This window comes from Berghia stephanieae, chromosome 4 (genome assembly GCF_034508935.2).
Source record: "Berghia stephanieae isolate SIO BIC M18660-M18661 chromosome 4, UCSD_Bste_1.3, whole genome shotgun sequence".
In the NCBI taxonomy this organism is placed as follows: domain Eukaryota; kingdom Metazoa; phylum Mollusca; class Gastropoda; order Nudibranchia; family Aeolidiidae; genus Berghia; species Berghia stephanieae.
Genome location: NC_088363.1, coordinates 18,690,176 through 18,715,946, shown reverse-complemented (window position 1 = coordinate 18,715,946; position 25,771 = coordinate 18,690,176). Strand labels below are relative to the sequence as shown.

The 25,771-nt window shown below is 34.2% G+C and overlaps 1 protein-coding gene across 50 annotated transcripts in view; it reads right to left on the bottom strand.

Annotated features, from left to right (window-relative positions):
* Window positions 1-14,268, bottom strand: part of LOC144970157 (C-Jun-amino-terminal kinase-interacting protein 4-like) — a 57,715-nt gene extending 43,447 nt beyond the window's left edge. For 11 of the 50 annotated variants that reach the window (XM_078909455.1, XM_078909461.1, XM_078909456.1 and 8 more), the window contains exons 1-9: window positions 13,773-14,247; window positions 11,537-11,657; window positions 11,008-11,078; window positions 10,771-10,865; window positions 9,381-9,607; window positions 6,628-6,936; window positions 2,492-2,594; window positions 926-1,011; window positions 411-446 (exon numbers count right to left, since the gene is read on the bottom strand). In XM_078909455.1, coding sequence (XP_078765581.1) covers window positions 411-446; window positions 926-1,011; window positions 2,492-2,594; window positions 6,628-6,936; window positions 9,381-9,607; window positions 10,771-10,865; window positions 11,008-11,078; window positions 11,537-11,657; window positions 13,773-14,081 — 1,357 coding nt within the window. In that variant the 5' untranslated portion in view covers window positions 14,082-14,247. Of the gene's footprint in view, window positions 1-410; window positions 447-925; window positions 1,012-2,491; window positions 2,595-6,627; window positions 6,937-9,380; window positions 9,608-10,770; window positions 10,866-11,007; window positions 11,079-11,536; window positions 11,658-13,772 lie in introns of all 50 variants that reach the window. The other 39 variants (XM_078909486.1, XM_078909494.1, XM_078909493.1 and 36 more) reach the window with 8 other exon arrangements.
* Window positions 14,269-25,771: the final 11,503 nt, after the last annotated feature.

Genomic DNA, 25,771 nt, shown 5'->3' with positions numbered 1-25,771 from the left:
GATTCAGGGTTTTCAAAAAAAAAAAAAAATGTTTTAAGAGCCTTTTTCTACTTTCACCATTAAAAAATGGAAGACTTTCCATACTAACATTTCAGTACTAGAGCAAGCGGCATTACTTCTAAAATTATCAATGGAATTTTATAATTTGTAGAATACTTGTTTACTTATCTTTAAATGGTCAAGATTAAACACACACTTCTTGAGTGCCTCTACATGTCAGAAGAGAAATTATTATTGTATTTGTGCTAACTTGCCCAATCTCGGGGCTATCATGACCTATTTCAGAGACATTCTAAGGTACCAAACAAGACTTACAAAAGGAAAAGCCATCGACCATGTGATAATAATGATAACACAAGTACAAATAATAAAATGACACGAGTAGCATTGATGTAAGTAGTCCAAATTACCTGCTGATGCATAATCCCCCGGGTTAACTTGTTGTCCTACAATTAGCATGTCAAGCAAGTTAGTAACAAGCTGGCTATATTACTTTTTGGTATAGTGTAAAGAGTTATTCAAATTTTAGTATTATAATCGTAAATTCATTTTTTTAAAATTGTGATTAATACTATTATTCCAAAGCCATGCTTTAATATATTTCTAAAGAGTGATATATCAATTACTTTTATCAAACAAATTAGGATCATGGTCTAAATTTTATGACAAATATCAACACTCAAATATTTATTTTGTTTTATGTAACATTCAATGAAGGCAATTTGTGAGTATAGACAAAATCAATAAAATTTGACTGAATTTACTCAGCCTACATCTCCAAATTTCAAGATACCGTAAAATGCATGATGTCTCTATAACATGTCAAAATGCAATCTTGATAAAAAGTTAAAGAGAAAAATAAATAATTCAGGCAATCAAAAAGTGAGATTTTTAATAGCAAAAACAACAAATTGCTCAATCCTACCAGTGATGTCTGCTCCAAAGTCAACCTCTGCAATCATATCTGTCCCTTGGATTGACAGCTCTTCAAATATCGAATTGTCATTGCGTCTAAATTGTGATAAAAGATTTTAAAATTATATATTATAAATATAAATTATACAGAGAGAGATAAATGCAATCAAATCAAAGCATATCTAATACTATTATAATAGGTTAATCAAGCATTATCATGTCCACAATCTCCACATAAAATATATTGGTAGTCCCTTGGATAGTTCTAAGTGTCACATGACTCAATAGCAGTCTATTGCAGACTATGTTTTGCCTATGTCTACTAACATTAGTAACCCAATATCTGCTAGGTGAGGTCGGATTATTTTTTTTTTAATTTGAGGTTATGTAGATCAAACCTGCCTATCATACAATTCAGTTGGAGGATCTACTTATTGAGCAACTGACACCTCTGTGATTCTATAATCAGAGACCTATCACAACAACAAACAAAAACTTTGAATGTTTTTTTTTAAATAGGAAATTCAAGGAAAAATCTGATATCCATTAATGGGTAAATTTATGCCAAATTTGCAGTCCAGCACAAGTAAAGAGAGAGACTAAATCTGTATAGGTGGCTGGTATCATTTAAATGAGGACAAAAAAAATCTTCTGTGGACAATTTTAGCTTCGTTTGATTTTTGAAGCCAAACAGTGCTTGCGACAGATTGAAGTCATATTGCATCAACGGAAGGGAAGATGGCAAACAAAACATGGGTCTCTACATGATTTGAGATTTCAGTACAACAACAAACTTGGGTCACAACACAAAGGAAAATGAAAAATAAAGAGAACTTAATCAAGGAAAGGACAGAACAATCCAGTTGTGTGTCCAGTCAAATGCCATCTAAAGTACAACATGGATGTCCATGTATGATGCCCATTGAAAAGGAGACACCAAAATGGTCTCTTATAAACATGCATTAATGGATGTAGTTTATAAGAAAAATTATCACCACTCAAGACAAAAACACGTTGATGCCTAAATCGACTGCTTCCTTCATGGCAACAGATATTAGCCAGAATCTGAGTAAAATCCCTTTGGAACATTCCATAACAAACGTAGAATGGAAAGGGATAAGAGATATAGGGGAAAGGAAATGCAACCAGTAACCCCAATAACTGCTTGCTGGTCCATTTTACAATAAGCCAGAAAAGTCTGATTCACATCCCATCTGCTTTTTAAAAGTCATCTTACCCTACCTTACCAAGCACTATTCTTATGACAACCTGAAGTGTATTTCATCAATCAAAACCATTGTCCTACACAGGAATGTACAAGTTTACCCCTCAAAATAATTCTAACAATAATAATAATAATATTAATAATAATAATAATAATAATAATAATAATAATATAATAATAATAATAATAAAAATAATAATAATAATAATAATAATAATAATAATAATAATAATAATAATAATAATAATAATAATAATAATAATAATAATAATAATAATAATAATAATAATAACGATAACAATAATAATACTAATAATAATAATAATAATAAAAATACCATTTGCAACTTACACAGATTTGCGTTTTCCTTGACTTTCTTGTGAAGCAAGAGAATCGTGAGAATCCTCCAATTCAGGAGTGGTTGCTACAATAGAAGCCAATGTTTCATTCAACCCTGCAAGAGTTCAACATTGAGATAATGTTATTATAAAAATAAGATCTGGAAATAATATGGGACGATTCTCATATCAAGAAAGAATTTTAAATTAAGATTAAGATTAAGATTAAGACATGTAGAACTTTTTATGCTAAATAAAGCAATATGATGAAACTTTAAATTATTTATCTGAAAGATACCCTAGTCATTATGGCTTGCCACATTATCGACATGGGAGATTTTCTAAGATTCTCAAATATTAGAAAACCAGGTCTCCTCATTAAAGTTTAACAGGAAAGCTTTTAATTTGAGTTTTCCTGTTGTTGTTTTCTTTAATCAAACAGTTGATTCAATTGATAACAATCGAATCACTGAGGTTTTAACCTTTCTTGATTGATGCCATATTTATTCAAACTGACATGTTAAAACAAGACATTCTGACAAAACACTTCCTTTCCTAAGACCGCCAGGGAATGAAATGTGCTTTGCCAGATGAGATGGTATTGGTCCTAACATCAGAGCAGTTCAAAACGATAGCAAAAATAAACCAACACAACACACTTGGCATAACATAATGACACTAGAAAAGAAAAGAATTGCCTGCAAGAAAGAAAGAAAAAAAATTTTGAATAAAAAATTGAGCTTTTATATAGCGCAATATCCACTAAATATACTCAAAGCGCTTTATAAAGGGTCTCTGACCAACAGCAACTCATAACATCGCCTGTGAGGCGATATTACAATTTTTTCTCCGACAGAGACAAAACTGTCAATGGCCAGGTACTCATTTTACACCTGAGTATGGTGAGAGAATGTGAACAAAGAGCCTTTTCCAAGGACTCAACTTGAGTGAGGCTCGAACCCAGGACCTTCCAATCTGAAAGCAAGTGGAATACAAGACCGCATAGCTGCACAGGAGAGATAGGTAGGCATAGAGAGGAGAGATAGAGAGAGAGAGAGAGATAGAGAGAGAGAGAGAGAGAGAGAGAGAGAGAACATCTTTGATATTATCCTGTAAATTACAATAAAAAATTTTAAAAGAAAGCAAATTTTTAATAGACTATGCAGTGAGAATAGACATATGATCTTTTGAGTCCCTCTTCCCCCATCCCATTTGTAACAAGTAATGCCCAAGAATAACAGGTCATGAATCTGAACCAATGGTAGAACAAAGTACAATTTTGTTTTTTATTTATTGGGTTTGTTTTTTTGTGTGTGAATGTTGTTTTTTTTTTCAGACTCAAAGTTTTAGCTTCAGCATATAATGAGCAATTTTAATGACAGGCTTTTAAATACAGTCCAAGGTAGTTTATTGGGATGGCTTGGTTTCGACAAATCATCCCAATTAAGCGGCGACCAATAAATTGAGCAATTTTTTAAATTTATCATTGCCACTCTTCATTTATCCAGATTAGTGACTGACAATACAACTTCTAATGACAGTTGTATTAGTTGCATTAATTGGTTTGTTTGTTTGTTTGTTTCATTTCCTCTTCTTTTTTCCTTTTTTTTCATGTTTAAAAGCCATAGTAATCAGGGAAATTTGCTTGACATCTATTTTGTTGAGTTCAGCAGCCACTTGATTGCTAATCTGATCTGATCCACAAACTTTGTCAGAGGAGTCATAGTTCTTTCTTGGACAAATTGTCAAAACAGCTTTAACATTTCACATTTTTCAGATAAAGTCATTAGTGGGGTGTCCTCTTCATCACTACTTTCGTGCATGTTCAATTAAATCTTCGTTAGTGAAGGCAACAGAAAACTGGAGAAGGTTGTCGTATTCCACTTATGAAGTCAGCTCATACGCCATTATCTGCGAACCTAGCATCGTGGTCATTGACCCATGACCATGAACGTGACAATGGCAGTCAATAACAACTGACAAGAGATAGATGTAAATTCTATTGTTCACATCTCTGTGATGACTATGACGAACGATTCAACCACACACCCAATTGGATGTCGCAATAGACAATAACAGGGTATATTGGTAAATTGTTATTATGTTGTTCACACCTGTATGTTGAACAGTAAAACCACACACCTGTTTTTGTGTCCTCATTAAGTGGTGGGCCGTCCCGATTAAGTGGTATGACTTTTTATTTTTTTTAAATTAAGTCGCCAAGGAATCGCCCCAATACAGCAGCTTTCCCAATACCGGCTTGGACTGTTATTAGCTAATGTAACAGTTACATGTCATTTGGGGAACAAAACCGAAAACTTAATGAGGCCAGGTATTATATGTCCCTGCTTTTCCCTTCAGATCTTATGTCCATAGAGAAGTGATCTACCAATGCAAAAATGTCTGAAAAGGTAAACTGGACAGGAGAGCAAACTAGGAAACTTTGTTGATATAATCACCTGAGATTCTTTCAGACCTTGCTTATCAATGTTTATTCTTTTTATAAAATATTAATATGTAATGCCTACTACCAGTTCTAAATGTGCTAAAGCTGAAAGTGATTTCATGCGTAAAAGCAATTTGTAGAGGAAAAAGCTAAGATCAAAAAACAAATGCCAGTGTGAAATTGGGAAAAATGTTCAAGTACTGAACTAAAGGTATGGCATAAATTTTAAAAGAACTCATTTCTTCTGGTTAGCTAATGCTATGAATTCTTATTTTTCTTTTCCTGTTTTATTTGGTTTTTTAATTATTATTTTAAGACCTACAACAAATAAATTTAGATAGATTCATATGAAGCATTTTAAAAACATAAATTTAATTCAATCTCTTAAAGGAACAATTTACTTGCAAAATTCCATAGATAAGAGCAACTTTATGAATAAATCCAAACTTACCATGAAATGATATAAAGAGAGCCGAGACAACACGCCAGACATGAAAATGAGACGAAGTGTAAAAAATTGAGTGAATAATATTGAAAGGGCCATCTATGTTATTATTTATTACACACGTCAAGGAAAATAAATAACCAACCATGCTAGAACACGAGTGAAATCTTCTGGTTAGAATTTCACTGAATCCAAAACTGCAGCGTTACATATAACATACGAGGTGAAGACAAATGCGGTACAGGGGTGCATGTTTGAATGAAAGCCAAAAATATAACGAAAAATAAAAATGATGAAATTAGCTTTATTAACTTATTTTTTACACAAAAAGGATAGATCTTTCATTATTATTCACTTTCCAAAATTGAAAGTTTATAGGTAGGCCGATGTAAAAAAAAAAAAAAGATGAAAATTTATAGGTACAGAAATGATTCTAAAGCACAACCATGAATGTCAATTGAAAAGACTTTAAAAGACACAAATGATAAGGGTGCATTTGAAAAGAAAGCAAGCAAGGTGAACCAAATTTGGCATTAGTCATTAATAAAGCAGATGATGTATAATTGAACTAAAAATCAACAACGAGGACTGGAATGGCAAAAAAAAATATTTTTTTAAAACACACAACATGATAGGTACACCACTTATACAGAAAACTACAGTAAATGAATAAAGTAAACAGACTTGCAAACCAACAGCCATTACGAATCTCTTGTTTTTCTAATATTTTCCTCCAACACTAAGACATTTTTTCATATTTAAATTTTTTTTTAAAATACTTTGGGAAGCAAGAAGCAAATGACATGAGGTCATAACTTCAGAAATGAACAGGTAAGCAGAGACTAGAAAGGCCTCAATTTAAAGATTGCAGGTTATTATCAGTTGGCGTTACTAGAAGGTTTATGCATTGGTCGTAATCATTAATTTTTGTTTTGCCAGCCAGAACTGGTGAGCATTTGACAAAACTGCATGTTAACAATATCCTTTGGCAGTCCCAAAGCTGTCCGCCTAATCAAAAATGCATCCTTCATTGCTTTAAAGCATCAACATATAACATATAAATTTTTACAATGCTTATTATGGACAAAAGCACATCAAAACATATAATTTTAAATCGGTAGGCAAGTCGGCAGTAAATTCACTTGACAATAATGATGATTTAATTCCTTGTCAGAGGTGATAAAAAATGGTGAGGCAGGCATTTGGAATGAATATCCATCATGAACTAAATAAGCAAAATGATTTAATGAGTACATACCTGGCATGGAGTCTTCCTCAAAACTCATACTGTCCTCAAAATGTATTGCTTCTTCTGATTTCTTCTTTTTCTTTCTCATCACTACTTTTGTCTCCTCTAAAACTTCATTCTCTTCAACTTTCTCAATTTGTTCTTTCTTATCTAGACTTGTTGGCTCACATTCACTTCCTTCCTTGCTTTCTGTTACTATCACAGATGATTTAGGACTTGAAATATTTGTTGCAGTGGTGGGCCTGGATGCTGTGGTAGTTGTGGTGGTGTTGGTGGTGGTAGGAGAATCTTGTGATGGTGATGAAATTGATGGAATGTCTGGCAAGATGATGTGTTACAATGGCATCAAAGCGTTAAAGAAAAAAGCAGAAGTGTTGGCAACGTCATGAAGGTTGATAAATAGTTTGGTGTAGCGATGGCCAAGACACCAAAACGACATCATCAAATGATTTGTAATTATTCATTTTTTAATGAATTTCCAATGAATATAGAGATGATGAAAATAATAGGGGAAGGAGAATACTACACAAAGCCATGATGGAAAGAAAACGAAAAATAAAAAAGGATTACAAAGTAAAAAAAAAAAACAATTCATTCATTACTCATAACAACACCAAAAAAAAAAGAAGAAAAAAAAGATTAGTATCTATTCCAAGGGTATGAATAAAAAACAAGACTTTAAACAATTTGAATCTTTTTATCAATTCATTTCTTGACCAGAACTCATTATATAAAATTATGAAAATGATGCTAAATTTGGATTTGATTGTATTTTACCAAAACATTATATTTAGGAAAATAATTGATTATACCCTACTAAATTATTAACTACTCCAAACTATAAAAACTCTTGATAGTATATTTATTCGTATTAAAAAATTATAAATCAAAATTGCTTTATTCAAAAGTTATGATCATAAAAAACAATTGATTTTGTTTGGGTTTGATTTCGCATAAACTCAGTATAACTATCGCTATGAACTCTCAAAGTTCTTTTTTTTTAACCCGTCATAAACTAACAAAACCCAAAATGTTGAACGAGCTGTTATAATAGAGGAGAAAACTGACAGTATCTTATATTTAGAAACTAAGGATTGAGTGACAGTTTGGGTTTTTTAATGTACATGCTGATGTACAAATTACTTTTAACCTACACAAGGAGGCCTGTCAATTGATGAGACTTATAACACTTTTGAAAATTATACCAAGCCGCCTAAACAACAGATTTCAGACATTTGTTTTCAAGCAATGTACACAAAAATTATATCAAAAAGAAACAGCAGAGTCTTAACATTTAATTTCAGTGATCCTAATTTAACAAAGCAACTGTAATGAACATAATCAAAGCTTTATAAAGACACCAAACTCAACAATTTGCTTTCTTTTGCTTTATTCATTCACAATCTGAACTTCTCATACAGCTGTCAATTAAATATTGCTCATTTCAAGTAATTAGTAGCAAAGAATTAAAGCATCTTCTACTGATATATGTTGATTGTAATAATATAATGTAAAATGAGAGATAAAGCAATGGAACGTGACTAGTTATGATTCCGGTCACTGTTTCCAAAAAAAATAATTTTAAATAAAGATAAGCAATGATTTGGTGTTAATTAATGTTAGTTATGCAAAAAAAAAAATTTTTCTAAAGCCTTAAGTTGAGAAGTTGAAGTAAAGTAAAAATGACAAAGTATTTTCCAAATTAGATGACCAAAAATAAAACTCTAATTTTTTTCTAAACCGTCATTGAGTTCTTTATTATTATAAGAGGATGATAATCATCATCAAACTAACAGGTAAGATTTGCACCAAACTTGCAAATGCTAAGTACAAACTATCAAAAACAGCAAAAGATGTCAAAACAGAGAATCATGCGATATGAAACACAGAAACGCTATCTATAAAATATAATAAATGCATCAAGTAATATCAAATGTACTTATTGCTATCTTAATTCATGATCAGCCATTAGGAGGACTTTTTTATAGATAAACTGAAATCTTTCTGATGTGAAGCCACTAGTACTAGTTGTGTAATGTCAAGAATTGCATTGCAATAAATGTATGCTGATTGGAATTCACTTATATGATTGACATTTTACACCAAGTAAGCTGATGGATTATTCTCCACTACTTATATTATCAATTAAAATTCATCAAATATTGTCAACACAGATAAACTTTATCCTTTTCCCACTTCTTTATCCCAATTAAAAATAACTCATCTAGTTTGTGCACCTTAAAGTAATTATAATTAATGTTCAAATCTAATTTTAAATTAAAATGAATATCTTGGTTGCTCTGTAGCAGATAATACATAGCCCTAATACCACCATAAAAATAAATTAAATTAAAAAATAAATGATATTTTTTCAGACCGTTTGGCATGAGGAAAAAATCCCACCACATCAATCTAAAAATAATTTTAAACACCACCATGAAGGGGAAATAAATATTTCTTGGTTTCATGTAATATACAATTAAAACATTACTTTCATTCATTTCAAAATGGATTTTTTTAAAAATAGTTACCTGGTATTGCTAACTCTTGATAAAATAATATTGCAATGACTAATAATATAAAATGTTAAAAATATCAATTCATGATCCATCTTTTTAATCTATCCCTTCATAACATTTTTTTTTTAAAGCTGTGACAATATTGTAGTCTAATTGTCATTATAAATATTTCTCCACTGTAAAAATTCTAAGGATGAAAAAGTGAGAAAGAAAATAACAAAGAAGATAAAAATAAACACTCACTTGTGCCAATTGTTTTCTCTGTGACATCTTGCTTTGGAGTGACCTGTTCCATCGGTTCAACATTACCCAACTCGTTTTTAAGATTGAGGTTGTTCCCCTGTGGAGTGCTGGTTGCATCAAAGCCCAATGGTGTGCTATCCCTACTGTTATCAAAACGGTTCCCAAATTCCATCATTCCTCCATAAGCCACACTGACTGGACGCAGACCAGGCAAGTGGAAACCTTTGCTGTTGGCAAAAATTAGGTGATACAAAAGAAGAAAGAATAAAACATAATAAGATTGTGCAATAACCAAGGTGAGAAGAAATCAGTGTTAGCAGTCTAACTTTTATACGTTCATTTGTTGACTTTTTACAGTAGCAGCACCAGGTCAAAGAATTGCCCATATTGAATGTCATTCTATTTTCATAACTCATTCCATAATTTTGACGCAAGAAAACCAACATCCCAAAGCAACCATGACCAGTAAAAAGCATTCAGACCCTGTCCATAATGATCATTAATTTCTCATCTGACCCCTGTTACTAGATCTTATGCATTCTTTTTCATCAGCGTCCTTAAGAATACTGTGATTTAACCTTTACAGATGACATAGGGTGAGTGGACTGCTTTCACAGTAGCCTACAATGTGTCATTAAATGGTATCGCTGGGCTAAGTTTAATCATAGGGATAAAGGCACTTGATGGAGGATGAGTTAGATAATTGTATTCATTTTTTATAAGACTTTCAAGTGTTAGGCGAATAAATGATACCATTGCTTGCCATGATTCAATGGAATGGTGAGAGTGGCAATGTTAGAAAAGGACCATAATGATTTCGAAGGAATGAAACAATGGCATGCTTCACCTGGAGTCAATCGACATAGTATTTGTTTAGCATCTTATAGTTATAATAATTTTTCTGAGAGAAGTACGTGTCTCCAGTTGATAATGGTAAAGACAAAGAGATACACTCCGACATAATGTGGAGTCATATAATACTTATCTACGACCAATTCCAGACAATGTATTATGAATTTAAAGTTCTAAATATTGCTTTATCTTTACTTCATATTGCATGTGATAAAATTCCCCCATCAATCCCTATAAAAGAAAGTCTACTGCCAAATGTTTACTGTGTAGCTCATAATTTACAAATGAAATATGCCCTACATGACAACGGTTGCTTATACATGTACAGATATGTCAAGTTATTGCTCCAATAAATGTAATTAACACTAGGAGTAGCTTGATGCATACCTACAAATAACACAGGGGTTACTTGCACATATGGATAAATAGCACTGGCATTCCCAACAGCTAGTGCAAATATTCATTTCATAATCTTTAATGATCCAACATTGTTTTGAATGAAATTGCAATACCCTGCAATGTAGCTTGAGATACTTACTTTACTCTGGGGCTATTACTAGTCAATTCAGACAATTTGTCAGTTCCCATTAGAATTTTAGTCCTTTCCATATAATCCATGTGGGTACGGAAGAGCTGGAGATAAATAAATAGTAATAAAGTGAGTTTTCTTAGAAATTATCAAATATTTTCTTATAAATGTTCCAAAACAATTAATATTTTTGAAGGTTTGCATGATTAAAAGAAATAAAATCAAAAACTTTAAATTATCACTCACCTCAGTATATCTTTCATGTAATTTCGTATATTCTCCTTTTGCTTCATTTTCTTTTTCTTCCAAACGACTAACTGTAAACAAATAATAATAGTATCAACAATAAAATTCAAAATTTGATTTTAAAATAATTATCAAGACTAGATGACAATAATATCAAATTAGAGCCTCAGACTATAAGGAATCAGTGAAAAGAAAAAAAAAGTAAATCGAGGAGGGGTACAAAATAATAAGTAAAACTGAGTAGACATACCCAAGGCAAAAGTTTAAATACTAAGAAATTGAGTTAAAGGTTCCTTACGGCACTGCAAAGCATGATTATAAAATAGAACAAGGTTTAAGAAATTAAACAATTTAACAGTTTTCTAACATGCTATGCACAATGAAAAAGAGGATTGAGATTTTGAAAATAAAATTTAAATCATATGAAGATTAAGAGTTTAAATGCCTTGAGGATTTATTACAAAATCAAAAATGTATATGACCTTTTATCAAATATTTCATGGAAATTTAAATTCACAGATTGGATTACCGTGATCAGCTGCATTTTTGGATTTGATTTCAGACATGCGTAAAAGAGATTCCAGTGTTTCCACTTTGTCTTCCATTTCTTTCTTGGTTCCATCCACATTATCTTCCAGTTCCAAATATTTCTAAGGAAAAACACATATGTATTAACACAGTGTCTCACAAGCAAGGAACTGGTATCAATTCTTGAAGCAGGTTTTTTTACCCTTTTACTACCCAAACTGATTGGGTTACTGGGTCTATAAGATCTGGTGGAAAGTACCTTGCGATAGAGCAGGCTTATCCAAATGTTAGCAAAACAATTTTATTGTCAACTCAACAAGAATAAACTACAGCCCCGTGAACACTTTGACTCTGCTGAAGGACTACTTTTATTTTTAAAATAAAATCATCCATTTCTAAGTAAGTGGGTTCAATATTCAATCCTTGGGTCACCATGCGTCACCACGAGTAGTACCTATCAAGATATTACAGGTGATTTGGGTAGATAAAAAAAAAAGGCACTTCACGACCCTCTTTGAACAAAAACTTCCAAGTACAAAAATACACAATTTTATCAATCAGCAATATAAGTACAATCATAAAATGATATTTGGAACATTTCTATTAGGATGGCAAACATGTAAATAAGGTATATTGGAATGCATGTCCATGATCAGTACAAAGATGGAAAAACATGACTAGGCAACTCTGAAAGATATTTTTGAAACTAAAATGAAAATTGCATAACATTTTCTTGTGATTTCAAAGTTGTCAAATAAACCTGAAGCAGGCAAAGACTCATTGAAACCAGAATCACTTTCAATACGAGATCCATTTGAATTTGAATCATTATTGTCAATAAAACCAGATGAAACTCTCCAATAGACATGTCAAACAGTTGCTTCAGAAACAGCAATGTCGAAACATATAACATGCAATTTTGATTGCTTTTAACTTTTGTCTCCTAAAACAATTTACCACCTCACTAAACATTTAAGTGTCATAATCTTACGTTCACCAAAAAATTTTAGTTACTTTACACTGGGGCTCAAATCTGCTGTGCATTTGGCTGTGTCGTTAAGACCATTCATTAGTCATCAACTTTTCATCATTCTTGCAATGTTACAACAATGAAGATAGATTGACTATGATTAAGAGCATTTTTTGATGGTTTGAGGGTTTAAAAAAAAAATTTAATTAAATCATTTAATAGTGCCATGTCGCATGAATACACAGCTCTTGGCCCACATTGAAATAACAGATACAAACATAATTGATATTGAGTCTTTCTTTTCCTTTTTTTAAATCAAGACTTGGCAAATATTATGGGAAAAATACCATAAACTCCTCGGGGTAGCATCTCTTTCAATTAGTATTTTCATTGTGGATCTTTTGTCAGACATTTATTCAATTTGTCAATATATAAGCGTTTTAAAAACTCTAGAGAACAAACCTTGATAGATTAGTGAAAGTTTAAAATTTCCTAATCTGACAATTGTTTTGGTTCTCCGCAGTCATTTTGTCGTTGAAGTATTGAAAGGTAGTAGGGTAGGGGTTTTTTCTATTAGGGTTAGCTCGAGGTTGGAGGATTTTTTCCTATAAGGGTGAGTTAAAGGTCCTAGAGTGTTTGTTATTCCTATTAGTAATATTAATATTAGGGTTAGTTAAGTAAAAGGTACTAGGTTATATTTTTTCTTAGAGCTTAGGGTAGTTAAATGAAACTTGGACTTGGTTGTTTCACTTAGCACGAGGAGCTTACAGAAGGCCTTCCAATATTATTACCACCCCACCCATCCTCCAAATATCTCTTGGCTTGTGAATAGCCCAACAAAAGTTGCTAGAGGGTGCACCTAAAAGACGTTACCTCGAGAAAAGTATGAAAAGATGTATTATGTATTCAACCAACGTCACAGATTTGCATTGTACATTCATTAGAAAATTTTTGAGTAGATCTATTTTACGGACTGGAATCAAGAACTAATCTGTATTTTTGATTGATTTGAAGGCAAACCAATCCTAGACTACTATCTAGTCTAGACCTAGACTAGACTAGACATAGATATTTAAATTTAACTTTTAACTTTCTAATCTAATTCACTAATTCACAATTCTAAACTAATTTGCAGCGGTGGTGTCTTGCGATTGTAATTGATCGAATATTTTATTTTATACCGCATAATAAAAAAAAAACAAGAACCAATATTAGCCTATCTCGAACGGATCATGAACAACATTAACTCTCAAACTCAAACAATCACCTGGTCTGCTGATTTTCGCAGTTGCTTTTCTCGTTCATACTGAGTTAGCAGCTGCTCGTTGTCTTCTCTCAGAAGTTCTATTTCGACATCAAGCTCTTGCTTCTCTGTAAATGCAGCGTCCAGAGATTCGAGAATGCCAACTACAAGTGGCATCAGATCCTTGACAACATCCTCATCATACCTTTTGATGACTTTCTCAAATTCTTTATAGACAGTAGCAGCCAGAGACTGCACCCTTTCTGACATAACATGACTTTCTTGTTCTTGAATTGTTCCATATATAGTTTCTGTTGCCATTTTATCGGACATTTTCAATTGCTGACAATTCAATATATTGAACTAGGTTAATTGTCAATATTTCAAAAGACGAGATGCCACATAGTTTCAATGTTCTTGTTTATTCTTCTTTTATTGTTTAGCCATTATTTACAACACATCATCCTCCATGTTATTGCTAATCAAGTCATGTGACTACGCATGCGCACGAAAGAAATCCTCGGCCTCTTCTATCTTTCCTGACAGATTTGGTAGGGACTCTGGAAGAATGAAATCTCGGCCTAATCTTTTTTCCAGGGCCTGAGGAGGGGGGGGGGGGGGGTTAGATATTATAATACTTGGACATCTTTCACGACACTAGCAGCTGTAAATTGATTTAGAAAGTGTGTCATCACCAGTTTGAAATGGTTTTATGTAGATTTGAGTACATAATACCAACATAAAGCTTGTCTAACGTATTGCTATCATCTGAAAATTATTTAAAATAACTGGAGAACTCGTTTTTCAGTAGCAACAGACGAATACACTCTTGTTCCTATCCGTCGGTGACGATTAGGAGGATGCGGTTAAGGTGGTGGTGGCGATGATGATGATGATGATGATGTAGCTTTGATTGTGGTTGTGACAGTGATGATGGAGTGAGTGGCTATTGAGGAGATGATGGTTATGATGTCGCGATACTGGTAGAATGTAACAACAAAAGTGCTGTTGGTTGTAGTGATGCTGGTGGTAATGAGGATGATGATGATGTTGGGAGTGGTGGTAATGATTGAGGTGGTAGTGGTTTGGGTTGTTGATGATGATAGTAATGTTGATAAGGCTGGAGTGAAGATAACGATACGCACGTGTGGAATGTAATTTAATTATGACGCAATAACAGTGATGATAATATCCAGGTCCTAAGCTGATAAACACAAAATAAAAATACCAGTCCACTCCGGATAATCGCAACTCGCTTAATTGCAACTTTTGGTTAATCACAACATTTCCCTAGAAATGGAATGAATTCTATATATCACTAGTTAATTGCAACAAACTTCGGTTACACCTCTTCATCCTTAACAATCCCCCTGCAACAGTAGTGGTTAGGGCGTATCGTATTTACCCAGAATAATGTAAGTTTAATGATTTCAATGCGCTTTTTTTATATACGACTAATTGTTTGGAAATGTGGCGGGTTGTGTGTTATTTTTGTGGGATCGAGTCCAACCGATAGCTCAATGGTCTGGATTCGAACTAGTAGGCGCGCTATGGCTCTCGTTACCAGCTGCGCCACTCAACCTATACCACAAACGGCTCAGGTTTAATCTAGGGGTGATTAAGAATTGCCTTAGGGTCCCTTATAACTTAATTGTATTAATAACAAGTGAGTCAAGACAATAGTAACGCCCAATACAATAATAACAATTCTATACATAAAGTTTAATTAGATTGTTACAGGAAAAGATAGAAAGAATAAGTATTTATTTAATATCAGGAAGAATAGCTCTAATTGAGTGGATCTAATTTATTATTTATTTATCTATTGATTTATTGATTCATTTATGATTGATTGATTGAGTTAGTTTCTAATCATCTGTGTCTGTGGAAAATACATTTGAAAATGGTATAAGCCCGTTTGGCTTATCTTTATCCTGCCGGCTTGCTTGACTGAGGCAAATGTATCAGCTGGTTCCAGGGTTGGCTCCTGCTTGCAGGGTTTTCTGGACTTCACAACAGTGTGTTGTAGTTCTGGACTGACATCAGGGGTTTACCACTATGCAAGGACTGGGATGCAGGGATTCGGCACGGGCTGGGTGCTTCAAGGACAGGGACCTTCAATTGAGAGTTAAAACAACAAGGTCTTAGAGCCAATCGAGTTTGTCTTTCGCCACCGGATCGTCCTTGAGCGACACATCATAATAGCCTTTATTTGCCGACAAAGGCAAGGAGAAGCAGTAACTCCATGATGATGGTAGTTATTACATATGTATCAAACATCAACTGACAGTCGAGCTATCTTACATCATGAGAATTTAACAGGGTTGTGTCCCTGGTACAGTAGAACATGAAAGTAACGTACTCGGAAATAGCGAGAACTCGGAAATAGCGAGTAAAATCTAAATCCCCGTTTTTTTCCCTTATTTGAGTCAATAAAATTAGCATGAAAGTAGCGAGTATGAAAAAGAGGTCAACTCGGAAATAACGAGCATTTCCTGCCCCAGCCTAGGACTTAGTGTTGGGTTATTTGATCGCTTTTACTCGATCGACGACCGAGCGCCAAGCCACGAGTCAGTGCTCGATCTCAATGCCGGAAGAGCGAGTTAGTAAAACGATCACTCGATCGTAAAACGATCAAGCGGGTTGTGAGCTTGAGACGATCTTGACACGTGAGACGAGCTTGAGACGATCAGGATTCGAGCGAGCGGAGGGTAACGAGTGTTTCGAATCATTTCAAATTCAAACGATCACAGTTTGCCATCCGATACCAATCGCCAATGTTTGCACACGGTAGTCTGTGGTTCTTCCACAGCCCTCACTCCTTGTCAGATGTTAGTGTGTCTGGGTGGCAGTGGCAGGGAAATTCGTATAGGTGTATCACGCGTGTGTGACAAGACTTCATTAAACCTACTAAAGTTTGACTATCACACACACACACACACACACATACACACACACACACACACTAAGGCTATTTCTATGACACACACGCATCCCTCTATCAATGAACACTCCTACAGTAGTGCGGCTATGTGGTCTAGTCATGACGTAACTATAGGTAGTACTCTAGTCGACCATGGCTCTCGTGCATTATAATGGTCTAGTGGTATGACACCCGCTTTGGGATCGGAAAGTCCTGGGTTCGAGCCTCGCGCTCGGTGCATAGTTGAGTCTTTGGACAAGGCTCTTTACTCACATTCTCTCACCGTACTCAGGTGTAAAATGAGTACCTGGCCGTTAACAGCGTTGTCTTTGTCTGAAAAATTGTAATATCGCCTAACAGGCGGCATGTCCCGTCCTACATATTAAATGTTGCTGTTGACCGGGGACCCCTTTACAAAGCGCTTTGATCACATTTAGTGGATATTGTAAAGCTCAATTTTTTAAAGTAAAACATTAGCTTTGAATATGGAATGTTTCAATTTTAGATGCCTGTGTATTCTTTGTTAGTTCCCATCATCATCATCATCATCATCATCATCATCATCATCATCATCATCATCATCATCATCATCATCATCATCAGGGGCAGCGGTACGGTCTTTGGTTGGCACCCGAAAGGTACCGAGTTCGATCACCCGCCGCTGAGTGGTCTTGAGCAAGTCACCTTGCCCTAACTAAATTTGCGGCGCTGCACTGCGGCTATCGCTTGGGTTATTCCAGTCTTCCCTTAGAATAGACCCGAAAGACGAATCTCCCCTATGGGATGAATAAAGGGAATTATGTTTAATTTATTTATCATCACCATCATATCAGCGGGATCATCATCATCACCACCACCACCACCACCCTAATAATAATGGATAAAATAAATATCAACACATTTCAATGTAATAATCAATCTAAAATCAATCAGTGCTCCTAAAAGACCCTTTGATTTCTTTGTCTAATTCGTTCCATACTTTTGGAGTCCCGACAAAGAAAGATTTTCAGCTAACTATAGTTTATATATGGGAATATTAATCAGTCGTTTATATTGGAATCGGAGTTGTCTAGCAGGTGTATTAGTTCAAAGCGCATTTCCAAGGATTTACCATGCTCAATGAACTTCACAATATTTTATTTTATTTATTCCTCCGGCACGCCATATCGACCATACATCCATTTCGTACAGTAGGTACCGATCGCTGTTTGGAGTCTTTTTGTATTAAAGCTCTTTACAATACCCGTCATTGCTTATAAGATAAGAATACATTCACACCTGAGTCAAGTGCCTGACACACGGACTTAACGTCTGGATCACAATTTTCAACAATCACTGTCACTCATCCGGCCATTGACAAGGCTTGATTTTGTGACAAGAGACACCGTACCACTGAGCGACCGAACAAATAATCACCATCTGCGCCATCGTCATCATCATCATCATCATCATCATTATCATCATCCTCATCACAGCCGTAACAGCCAGCAAAACCACAATCATCATCTTCGGGTCCGGTCTATCCGTGTGGGGGGTGGGGGTGGAACCTGCTAAAGTATTTCATTTTTTAAACAGAAACACGATAATCATCATCATCATCATCATCGTCATCCATTGTCGTCGGCATCGTTATCATCGTGTCCGGGCAATCCGTGTGTGTCTGGGTGTGGAACCTGCTCAATATTATTATTATCTACCTACCTAATAATAACACACCATTCTTGTTCATTTATTTTTCAAATAATGAAATGAAAGGCACGACCTTTCCCGCACACACAAGAGGCGATGACGACCAGTGACAAATTATGGGAGGTGGGGGCGGCCGACAACTTTTGGCGCGACATAAATATGAAATGTTAAGGTGACAGCGGGATGATGGTGGTGGGAGGGGGGGGGGGGTCTCAACCCTTCACCATCAACAACTGTTTGATGGCGTGTGTGTGTGTGTGTGTGTGTGTGTGTGTGTGTGTATGTGTGTGTGATGCGACGAACGATCATAATCAAGGCTGCCAGACAGCCAGATTTCTTCTTGCCCAAGTAGTCAAATAGACCCCAAATAGCCCAACACCACAAGCATTCTGACTCCCTTGAAAAACTCATTTGTTTTGATTAACAAAACAATCGACTACAGTTGGATAAACTTATCTTTTCATTTTTTTTAAATAAAAGATTTTTTTTTTTAAATGAATAATAATAGAAAAGCGTTTCTTAGTAACCAATTTTGAACTTGGCCATCTGGCAGCCCCCATCATAACCAGCTGCAGTCAAGCCAGCCACAGACATAAGAGAGGGAGGGGTATGTGAAGTTTCCTGTGGCAAACGAGTTGCTCGTGTTTTTTTTTTTTCAAACGAATCACTGCTCGATGACGTCACTGACTCGAAACCCGCTCGAAACCGACTCGATTTTAGAGGACTCGATCGAAAACCCGCTCGATTTGATCGTTTCAAACTCGACCCAGCACTACTAGGACTGCGACGAAGTAAAGCAAAACAAGAGACAATGGCAATTTAAATATTTTTAGCCTAGCCTCTTTTCTTTTCTTATTTTTCGTTACGAGTAATATTACATAGTAGCCTAGTCTGTAGTAGTACATAATAGGCGACACAAATTTGGGTGGGGGTTGGGTTTGTGTGCGTGTGTGTGTATTGGGGGTGGGGGTCAATTATTCACCTAATGTGGTGCCACGCGACGCGCGAGGTAAACACATGTCAACATGCCTCACTTTGCAGCATCCGTCAGCGAGTAGCATCGTTAACGAACGACACGATCAGCGAGAGAGGGGAGTGTGGAACCATTATTTCAATGGGTCAGTGATTGAGTGATGCGCTTGCTTACCTCATCAAACATGCCGAGTGCATACAAACACTCGCGCGCACACGCACACACACACACACACACACACACACACACACACACACACACACTTCTATGTTCTTGTTTTTTTTTTTTTTCTAGTCATGATTTTACTTGAAAATAAAAACAAAAACAAAAAAACAAAAACCAAGCATTCTGCCACTTCTGTGAAGAAATTGAAATAGGGGCGACGGCTTTTACTCGAATTACACACTGAGGAGAATAACCATCAATATTATAACCTTTCCTGGCAACTCGGGAATAGCGAAAACTCGGAAATAGCGAGTAATCAGGAGTGGACCCGTCGAACTCGCTATTTCCGAGTTCTACTGTATTTCTTAATTTATTTTTATTAATAATTGAGGTTATGATGTGTGGTCGGCGATTGGCGATAGAGTACAGACATTCAAGCAATATACATATTGAATATAAATGAAATAATAGCATAGATCATAAACATATGTTAACTATAGTATAAGATGCATATAGATATAGTTTTGTACAGGTATTCCAACTTACGAACATCCATGGAATAGCACTATTAAAATATATACACAAACTATAATATTAATAATAGCTTAAATTGAATTCACAGTAATATCTCGTTCCACTTTGAATGTTAACCAATAATTCATTTTACCTCCAGCCGAGGGAAGAAAAAACTTTTACAAGTTTGAAATTGGAGGGATAGCTCTTCTTTCTTGGGCTTCTTAGCGTGTGTGTGATTCGATTCAGAGATGAATTTGATTTTGTGAAATAAGATGATGCGTTGGGATTATGTGAATAGCCAATCAGAAGAATGTTCCTGTTTAAGATAACCAATGATATTCAGATGCTTTGGAAAGAAAGAATAACGGAGGATTACCGGAGAGCTTAGAACAGTAATTGCAATTTTAGCTACTCTTGAACGAGACAAGAACCTCAGGGCATATGCACGTTGGAGTCTTGTTTGGAAAAGGTGATTAGCAGGAGGTATGGATACAATGGGCAGACAATTTGAACAGGTAAATAAGCCTTAAGCTGAAAGTGAGTGTTCTATACAATGGGAAGGTTTCCCACCTAATTTCCGTTAGCGAAATTTAGATCTTTATTGGAAAAAGACTGTCCATGTTTTGAGTATCTTAACTGAGGCGTTAATCTGCCTTGGCAAATATATATAGTCCACTCAGTTTGAAGTGGTTTTGAATGAGACGCTGACGAATGATAAAGGCATCACGCAGTGAAAGAAAATCGTTCGTCACAGGAAAGCGTAAATAATTTTAATCATTATAATAAAATATAATAATATAATATAATATACGTATATAGCGCCCATTAATCCACTGACCAGTGCTCTATGGCGCTTTACAATCACTATATAAACTAGCATTCACACTAGCACGCTCACACACATACACCCGTACACCCACATACGGAAACATCTTTACATGCACATTACTACCCTAAATTAAAACATAAAGCATTTTTATTGTCGAGAAACGCTCTTCTAAATAATTCGGTTTTCAATTTCTTTTTAAAGGTTTCTAAATTTTCACTATTCTTAGACGCCGCCGATGGAGATGGATTGGGCACACCCTGAGGAAGCCAACCAATAACACCGCTAGGCAGGCGCTGAGATGGAACCCCCAGGGAAAACGGAAGAGAGGGCGGCCTAGAAACACCTGGCGGCGAGACCTGGAGGCGGACATGAAGAGGGTGGGACACACCTGGGGAGAGTTGGAGAAGATGGCCCAGGACAGAGGAAGATGGAGGACTGTTGTCGACGGCCCATGCTCCACTAGGAGTGACGGGCATAAGTAAGTAAGTTAGTATTTTAAGAAAGGGAATTCCACAACTTGGGCGCAGTCACTAGGAAGGATCTTTAATGATCGTGCGTCAACACTCCAAGCTTTACTGGGCGGCGAGTGAAAGAGTTCATTTGTTTTAGATCCTTAGTTCAATATTGATCGAATAGTGGTCTGATTTCATATATTTTCCATGGATTTCATGACATTTCTGGATTTATTCAGGTCGTTTCTGACTTTCTTCAGCATCCCGCCAGCCTTAATATTAACAATGCTTAGGTTACTATAAACTAGAAAATGTGCATCTTGTATACCCAGAGTAATGAAAGGTTGATGTTTACATAGGATACAGATGGATTAAATATCATAGGCAAGGCTCGTGATTGTCAGGGATAATGATATACTACCTCATATTAACCTGACAATAATTGATCAATTAAATAATCAAGTTAAACTAATATATTGCGGCTATGTGGTCTAGTGGTATGACATCACCTTCGGGTCGGAAGGTCCTGGGTTTGGATCCCGATTTGAGTGGCACACAGTTGAGACCTTGAAAAAAGCTCTTTAGTCCCATTCTCTCCCCACACTCAGATGTAAAATAAGTACCTGGTCGTTGACAGCGTTGTCTCTGTCCGAAAAATAAAAATCTAATATCGCCTAACAGGCGTTGAGTCTCGTTTTACGTGTTAAGTGTACCTGTTGCCTAGGGACCCCTTGTAAAGCGCTTTGAATACATTCGGGGAACATTGGGCTAAATAAATGCTCTATTTAAAAAAAAAAATCAGCACTCATGTTTATTAGTGAACCATTTGATTTATTATTAATTGAAGGTTATAAGTTGCATTTCATCAAGTCACTTATATATTTTGGACTTAAGTCTGCTTATGTAATTCTGCTTGGTAGGTATATCCATATTATCAATTTGTATAATGTCCTCAGATATCAAACGTTAGGGAGAAGCCACAGGTTATGACATCAAGTGTCACCTCCGGTTATTCAGATACATATATATATATATATATATATATATATATATATATATATATATATATATATATATATATATATATATATATATATATATATATAAGTTATAAATTAAAAAGTGAAACTAAATCCTGGAACCCGAGAACATTCGTAATCTTGATTTTTTTTTTTTTAATTGCCCGTCAGGTCTAATGCTAACATAATAAAGGCATGAAATCAGATGTTAGTCATGCTATGATAAAACATTCAAAATAACACCTTAGTATTGAGCACGTCGTGTCATAGATTAATCATAAAACATGCCGGAGCATAACATCGTCATGTGTACATGAAAGAGATTACATATTATAATAAGTAAATCATATGATAAAGGCACATGTCATTGAGCTCTCACGTACTGTTAATTCACAATCGTACATGTAAACAAGAAAAGAGACAGATTCGGGGAATAAAATGTAACGATAGACCATGCAAAGTTACAATAATTAATTAATATAATAACAATAAATGAAGTGAGTCATTATCAGCATAATTGCCTGCTCAACCCACTTTTCAGAGTTACTAGGAAGAAAATTGTATAGAAGTTTTTTTTCTTATATTCGATCATATTTATTTAAGTTTATAAATGTTAATGGGATAGTAAAGTAATAATAAAAAAAGGCAATATTAAATTCAAATTTCGACTTGCACAAGTCCAAACTCCGACTTGAGCAATACTTTATGACTCATGGAATACTAATAATTAATCATTTGTAATGGACTGTGATTAAGATTCATGATTCTTATGTCTCTCTGAATGCTCCATTGACTTCCCGAAGTCCAAGGTTTGAAAGTTTTTCAAAAATGAGAGCCATTTAACTCGATTGATATTTGAAGGACAAGAATTTTGGCCAAATGTTTAAATACATGGTTTTCCAGAGTTCGGCAGTTAACTGGTTACCTGTTTATGATTGTTGGACCAAATGGATTGCTTTTGATAAGCTCAGATGTTGCCTCTAAATATCCTTGTTTCCATTTATGAATGTATGGTATGCTTTGATATGATGAGCCAATCTTGAATTTGGCGTGGCTTTGAATTAAAATTTAACCATGATTTATCTGAATCCAAAAGAGCTATTAAAATCTATTTATTTACATTTACAGTGGAATCCCGATAAAGGCAAAACCGCCTGACCAGAAAGAATGGTAGACTTAAAGCAAGATTGACTTTATCCAAAATCAGTGGAATACTTAGATAAAGAACAGAAAATTTGGGGCAAATAAGATGTTTTGATCTAATGCAGAAGTTGACTTTAAGAGTGTTGATTTCCTCGGATTCCACAGTAATTAACTGAATCAAGGATTTATTTTTTTTAACCGTTTATTATGTATTCCCCCCTCAATATATTGGTTTATGGTCCTTGGGCTTGTTCAGTTCTTATTAGTCAACAATGTACTTAGAGGCTCGTCACAACTTTGACGGTATGTTAATCATGGCCGAAGGTGAGCTAATCAGCACCATAAGTTGACAATAGGTTTGAATCAACGTGTACATGATACTTATTTGCAGATCCGATAACCCAGATTGTTATGGGCTCACTAGCATAGTCGAAATACTCTCTAACCAACATAAAGTATTGTCCATCACAACTGTATTAAATCAAGACAGGGCATACACACAGTACAGCTTTGAATCAAGCCCATAAGTTCGTTCGCTTATCAGACCTGCAAATATGTGCATGTCGGTTTGAATTGTTGAATCCAGTGCTATCTTTTCTGGGGTTTTTTTTTTGTTGTTGTTTGTTTTCGTTTTGTTCTTTATTGTTTTTTATTGTTTGCTTGTTCTTTTTGAGAAGGGGGGGGGGGGGAGACGTTTTGTTGTTTTTTTTTTAGATATACGTAAACCCCTTCTGTCCGGCATAATAGAACAAATTATTTTGTTTATTTCTGTTTTTGTTGGGTCTTTTTCGTTTGTTGTTAATATGTTGCTCTTTTGGTGCTTGTTTTTTTTCCTTCCTGTTTTGTTTAGATTATTGTTATTATTATTATTATCATTAATAATGATAATAATGATAATAATAAATAATAATAATAATAATAATAATAATAATAATAATAATAATAATAATAATAATAATAATAATATAATAATATTATAATTATAATATATTATTATTATTATTATTATTATTATTATTATTATTATTATTATTATTATTATTAATTATTACGATTATATAATAATATAATTATTATTATTATAAGAATTGTTGTTATTATTATTATTATTATTATTATTATTATTATTATTATTATTATTATTATTATTATCATCATCATCATCATTTTATTACATATTGCCAATGAATATCAATGAAACTATCATCAATTATGAGTTGTGTGGCCCGTGCGATGACCCATAATCATATATATCGACTATGTAGATAGTATTGATTACTGTCTAAATTCCCCATACATATGAGTGGAACAGGGTTATGAAATCATATTAAATCAAGTCCTTATGCTGTTTTTGTTCTTGATTTTTTGTTTGTTTGTTTGTTTGTTTGTTTTTTGTTTGTTTTGTTTTTATGTTTGGTTTGTTTTGTTTTGTTTTGTTTTTATTGTGTGTTTTTCTTTTTCTTTTGTTTTGTTTTTTTTTGTTTGTTTCAAATGATAATTTATTCATTTATTTATTTATTTATCATTTGTTTATTTATTTATCTATTTAGTTATTTTCTTTTGTATTTACTTGTTTGTGATTTTTTTTATATGCAATAATATATTCACTTTATGTTTTATTGAGAACTTTTTTATTCATAATTATTTATTCAAATATATGTTTTAAATTATAATATCTCTTTCTTAATTTTTTTTTATTGATGTCTTTGGATGTGTTAATGATTCATTTTAAAATCTTTCTGTCTGTAGTTTTTGTTTACCCTTTTTTCACCTGGCTTTCTTAAATTAATTTTGTCAACAGGTTGATGGTTATGTCTCATTATACAGTACCTAGAACTCGGTTTAGCCCAGAGATTTTTTTATCAAAACAAGATGGCCGACTGGCTTCCGGTATGTGGCTCCAATAGAGCAGCAGGTGCTCGCCCGTCAAGAGGACCCAAAGTGCACCTGCGCTCTCTACTGCCTATATAAAATACTTCGTTTTTTGTATTAAAATTGTGTATAGCTAATCTTAATCCTTAAAAATATTACAATTAATATCAAAATGATTTTAAAAATATACAAAAAGGCTTACATTTGATATTTGAGAGGAAAATAAATGCCAATAAGTTGTTTTAACGGTGTATACGGTATGAGTTTTTTCATGCAATAACTAAGCCTTTTTTAAAGAGATTATAAGTAGACATAATTATTAGAAAAGATCCATTTAACGAAGTAACTTAACACACACATACTCTCTCTCACACACACACACACACACACATATATATATATATATATATATATATATATATATATATATATATGAAATGGA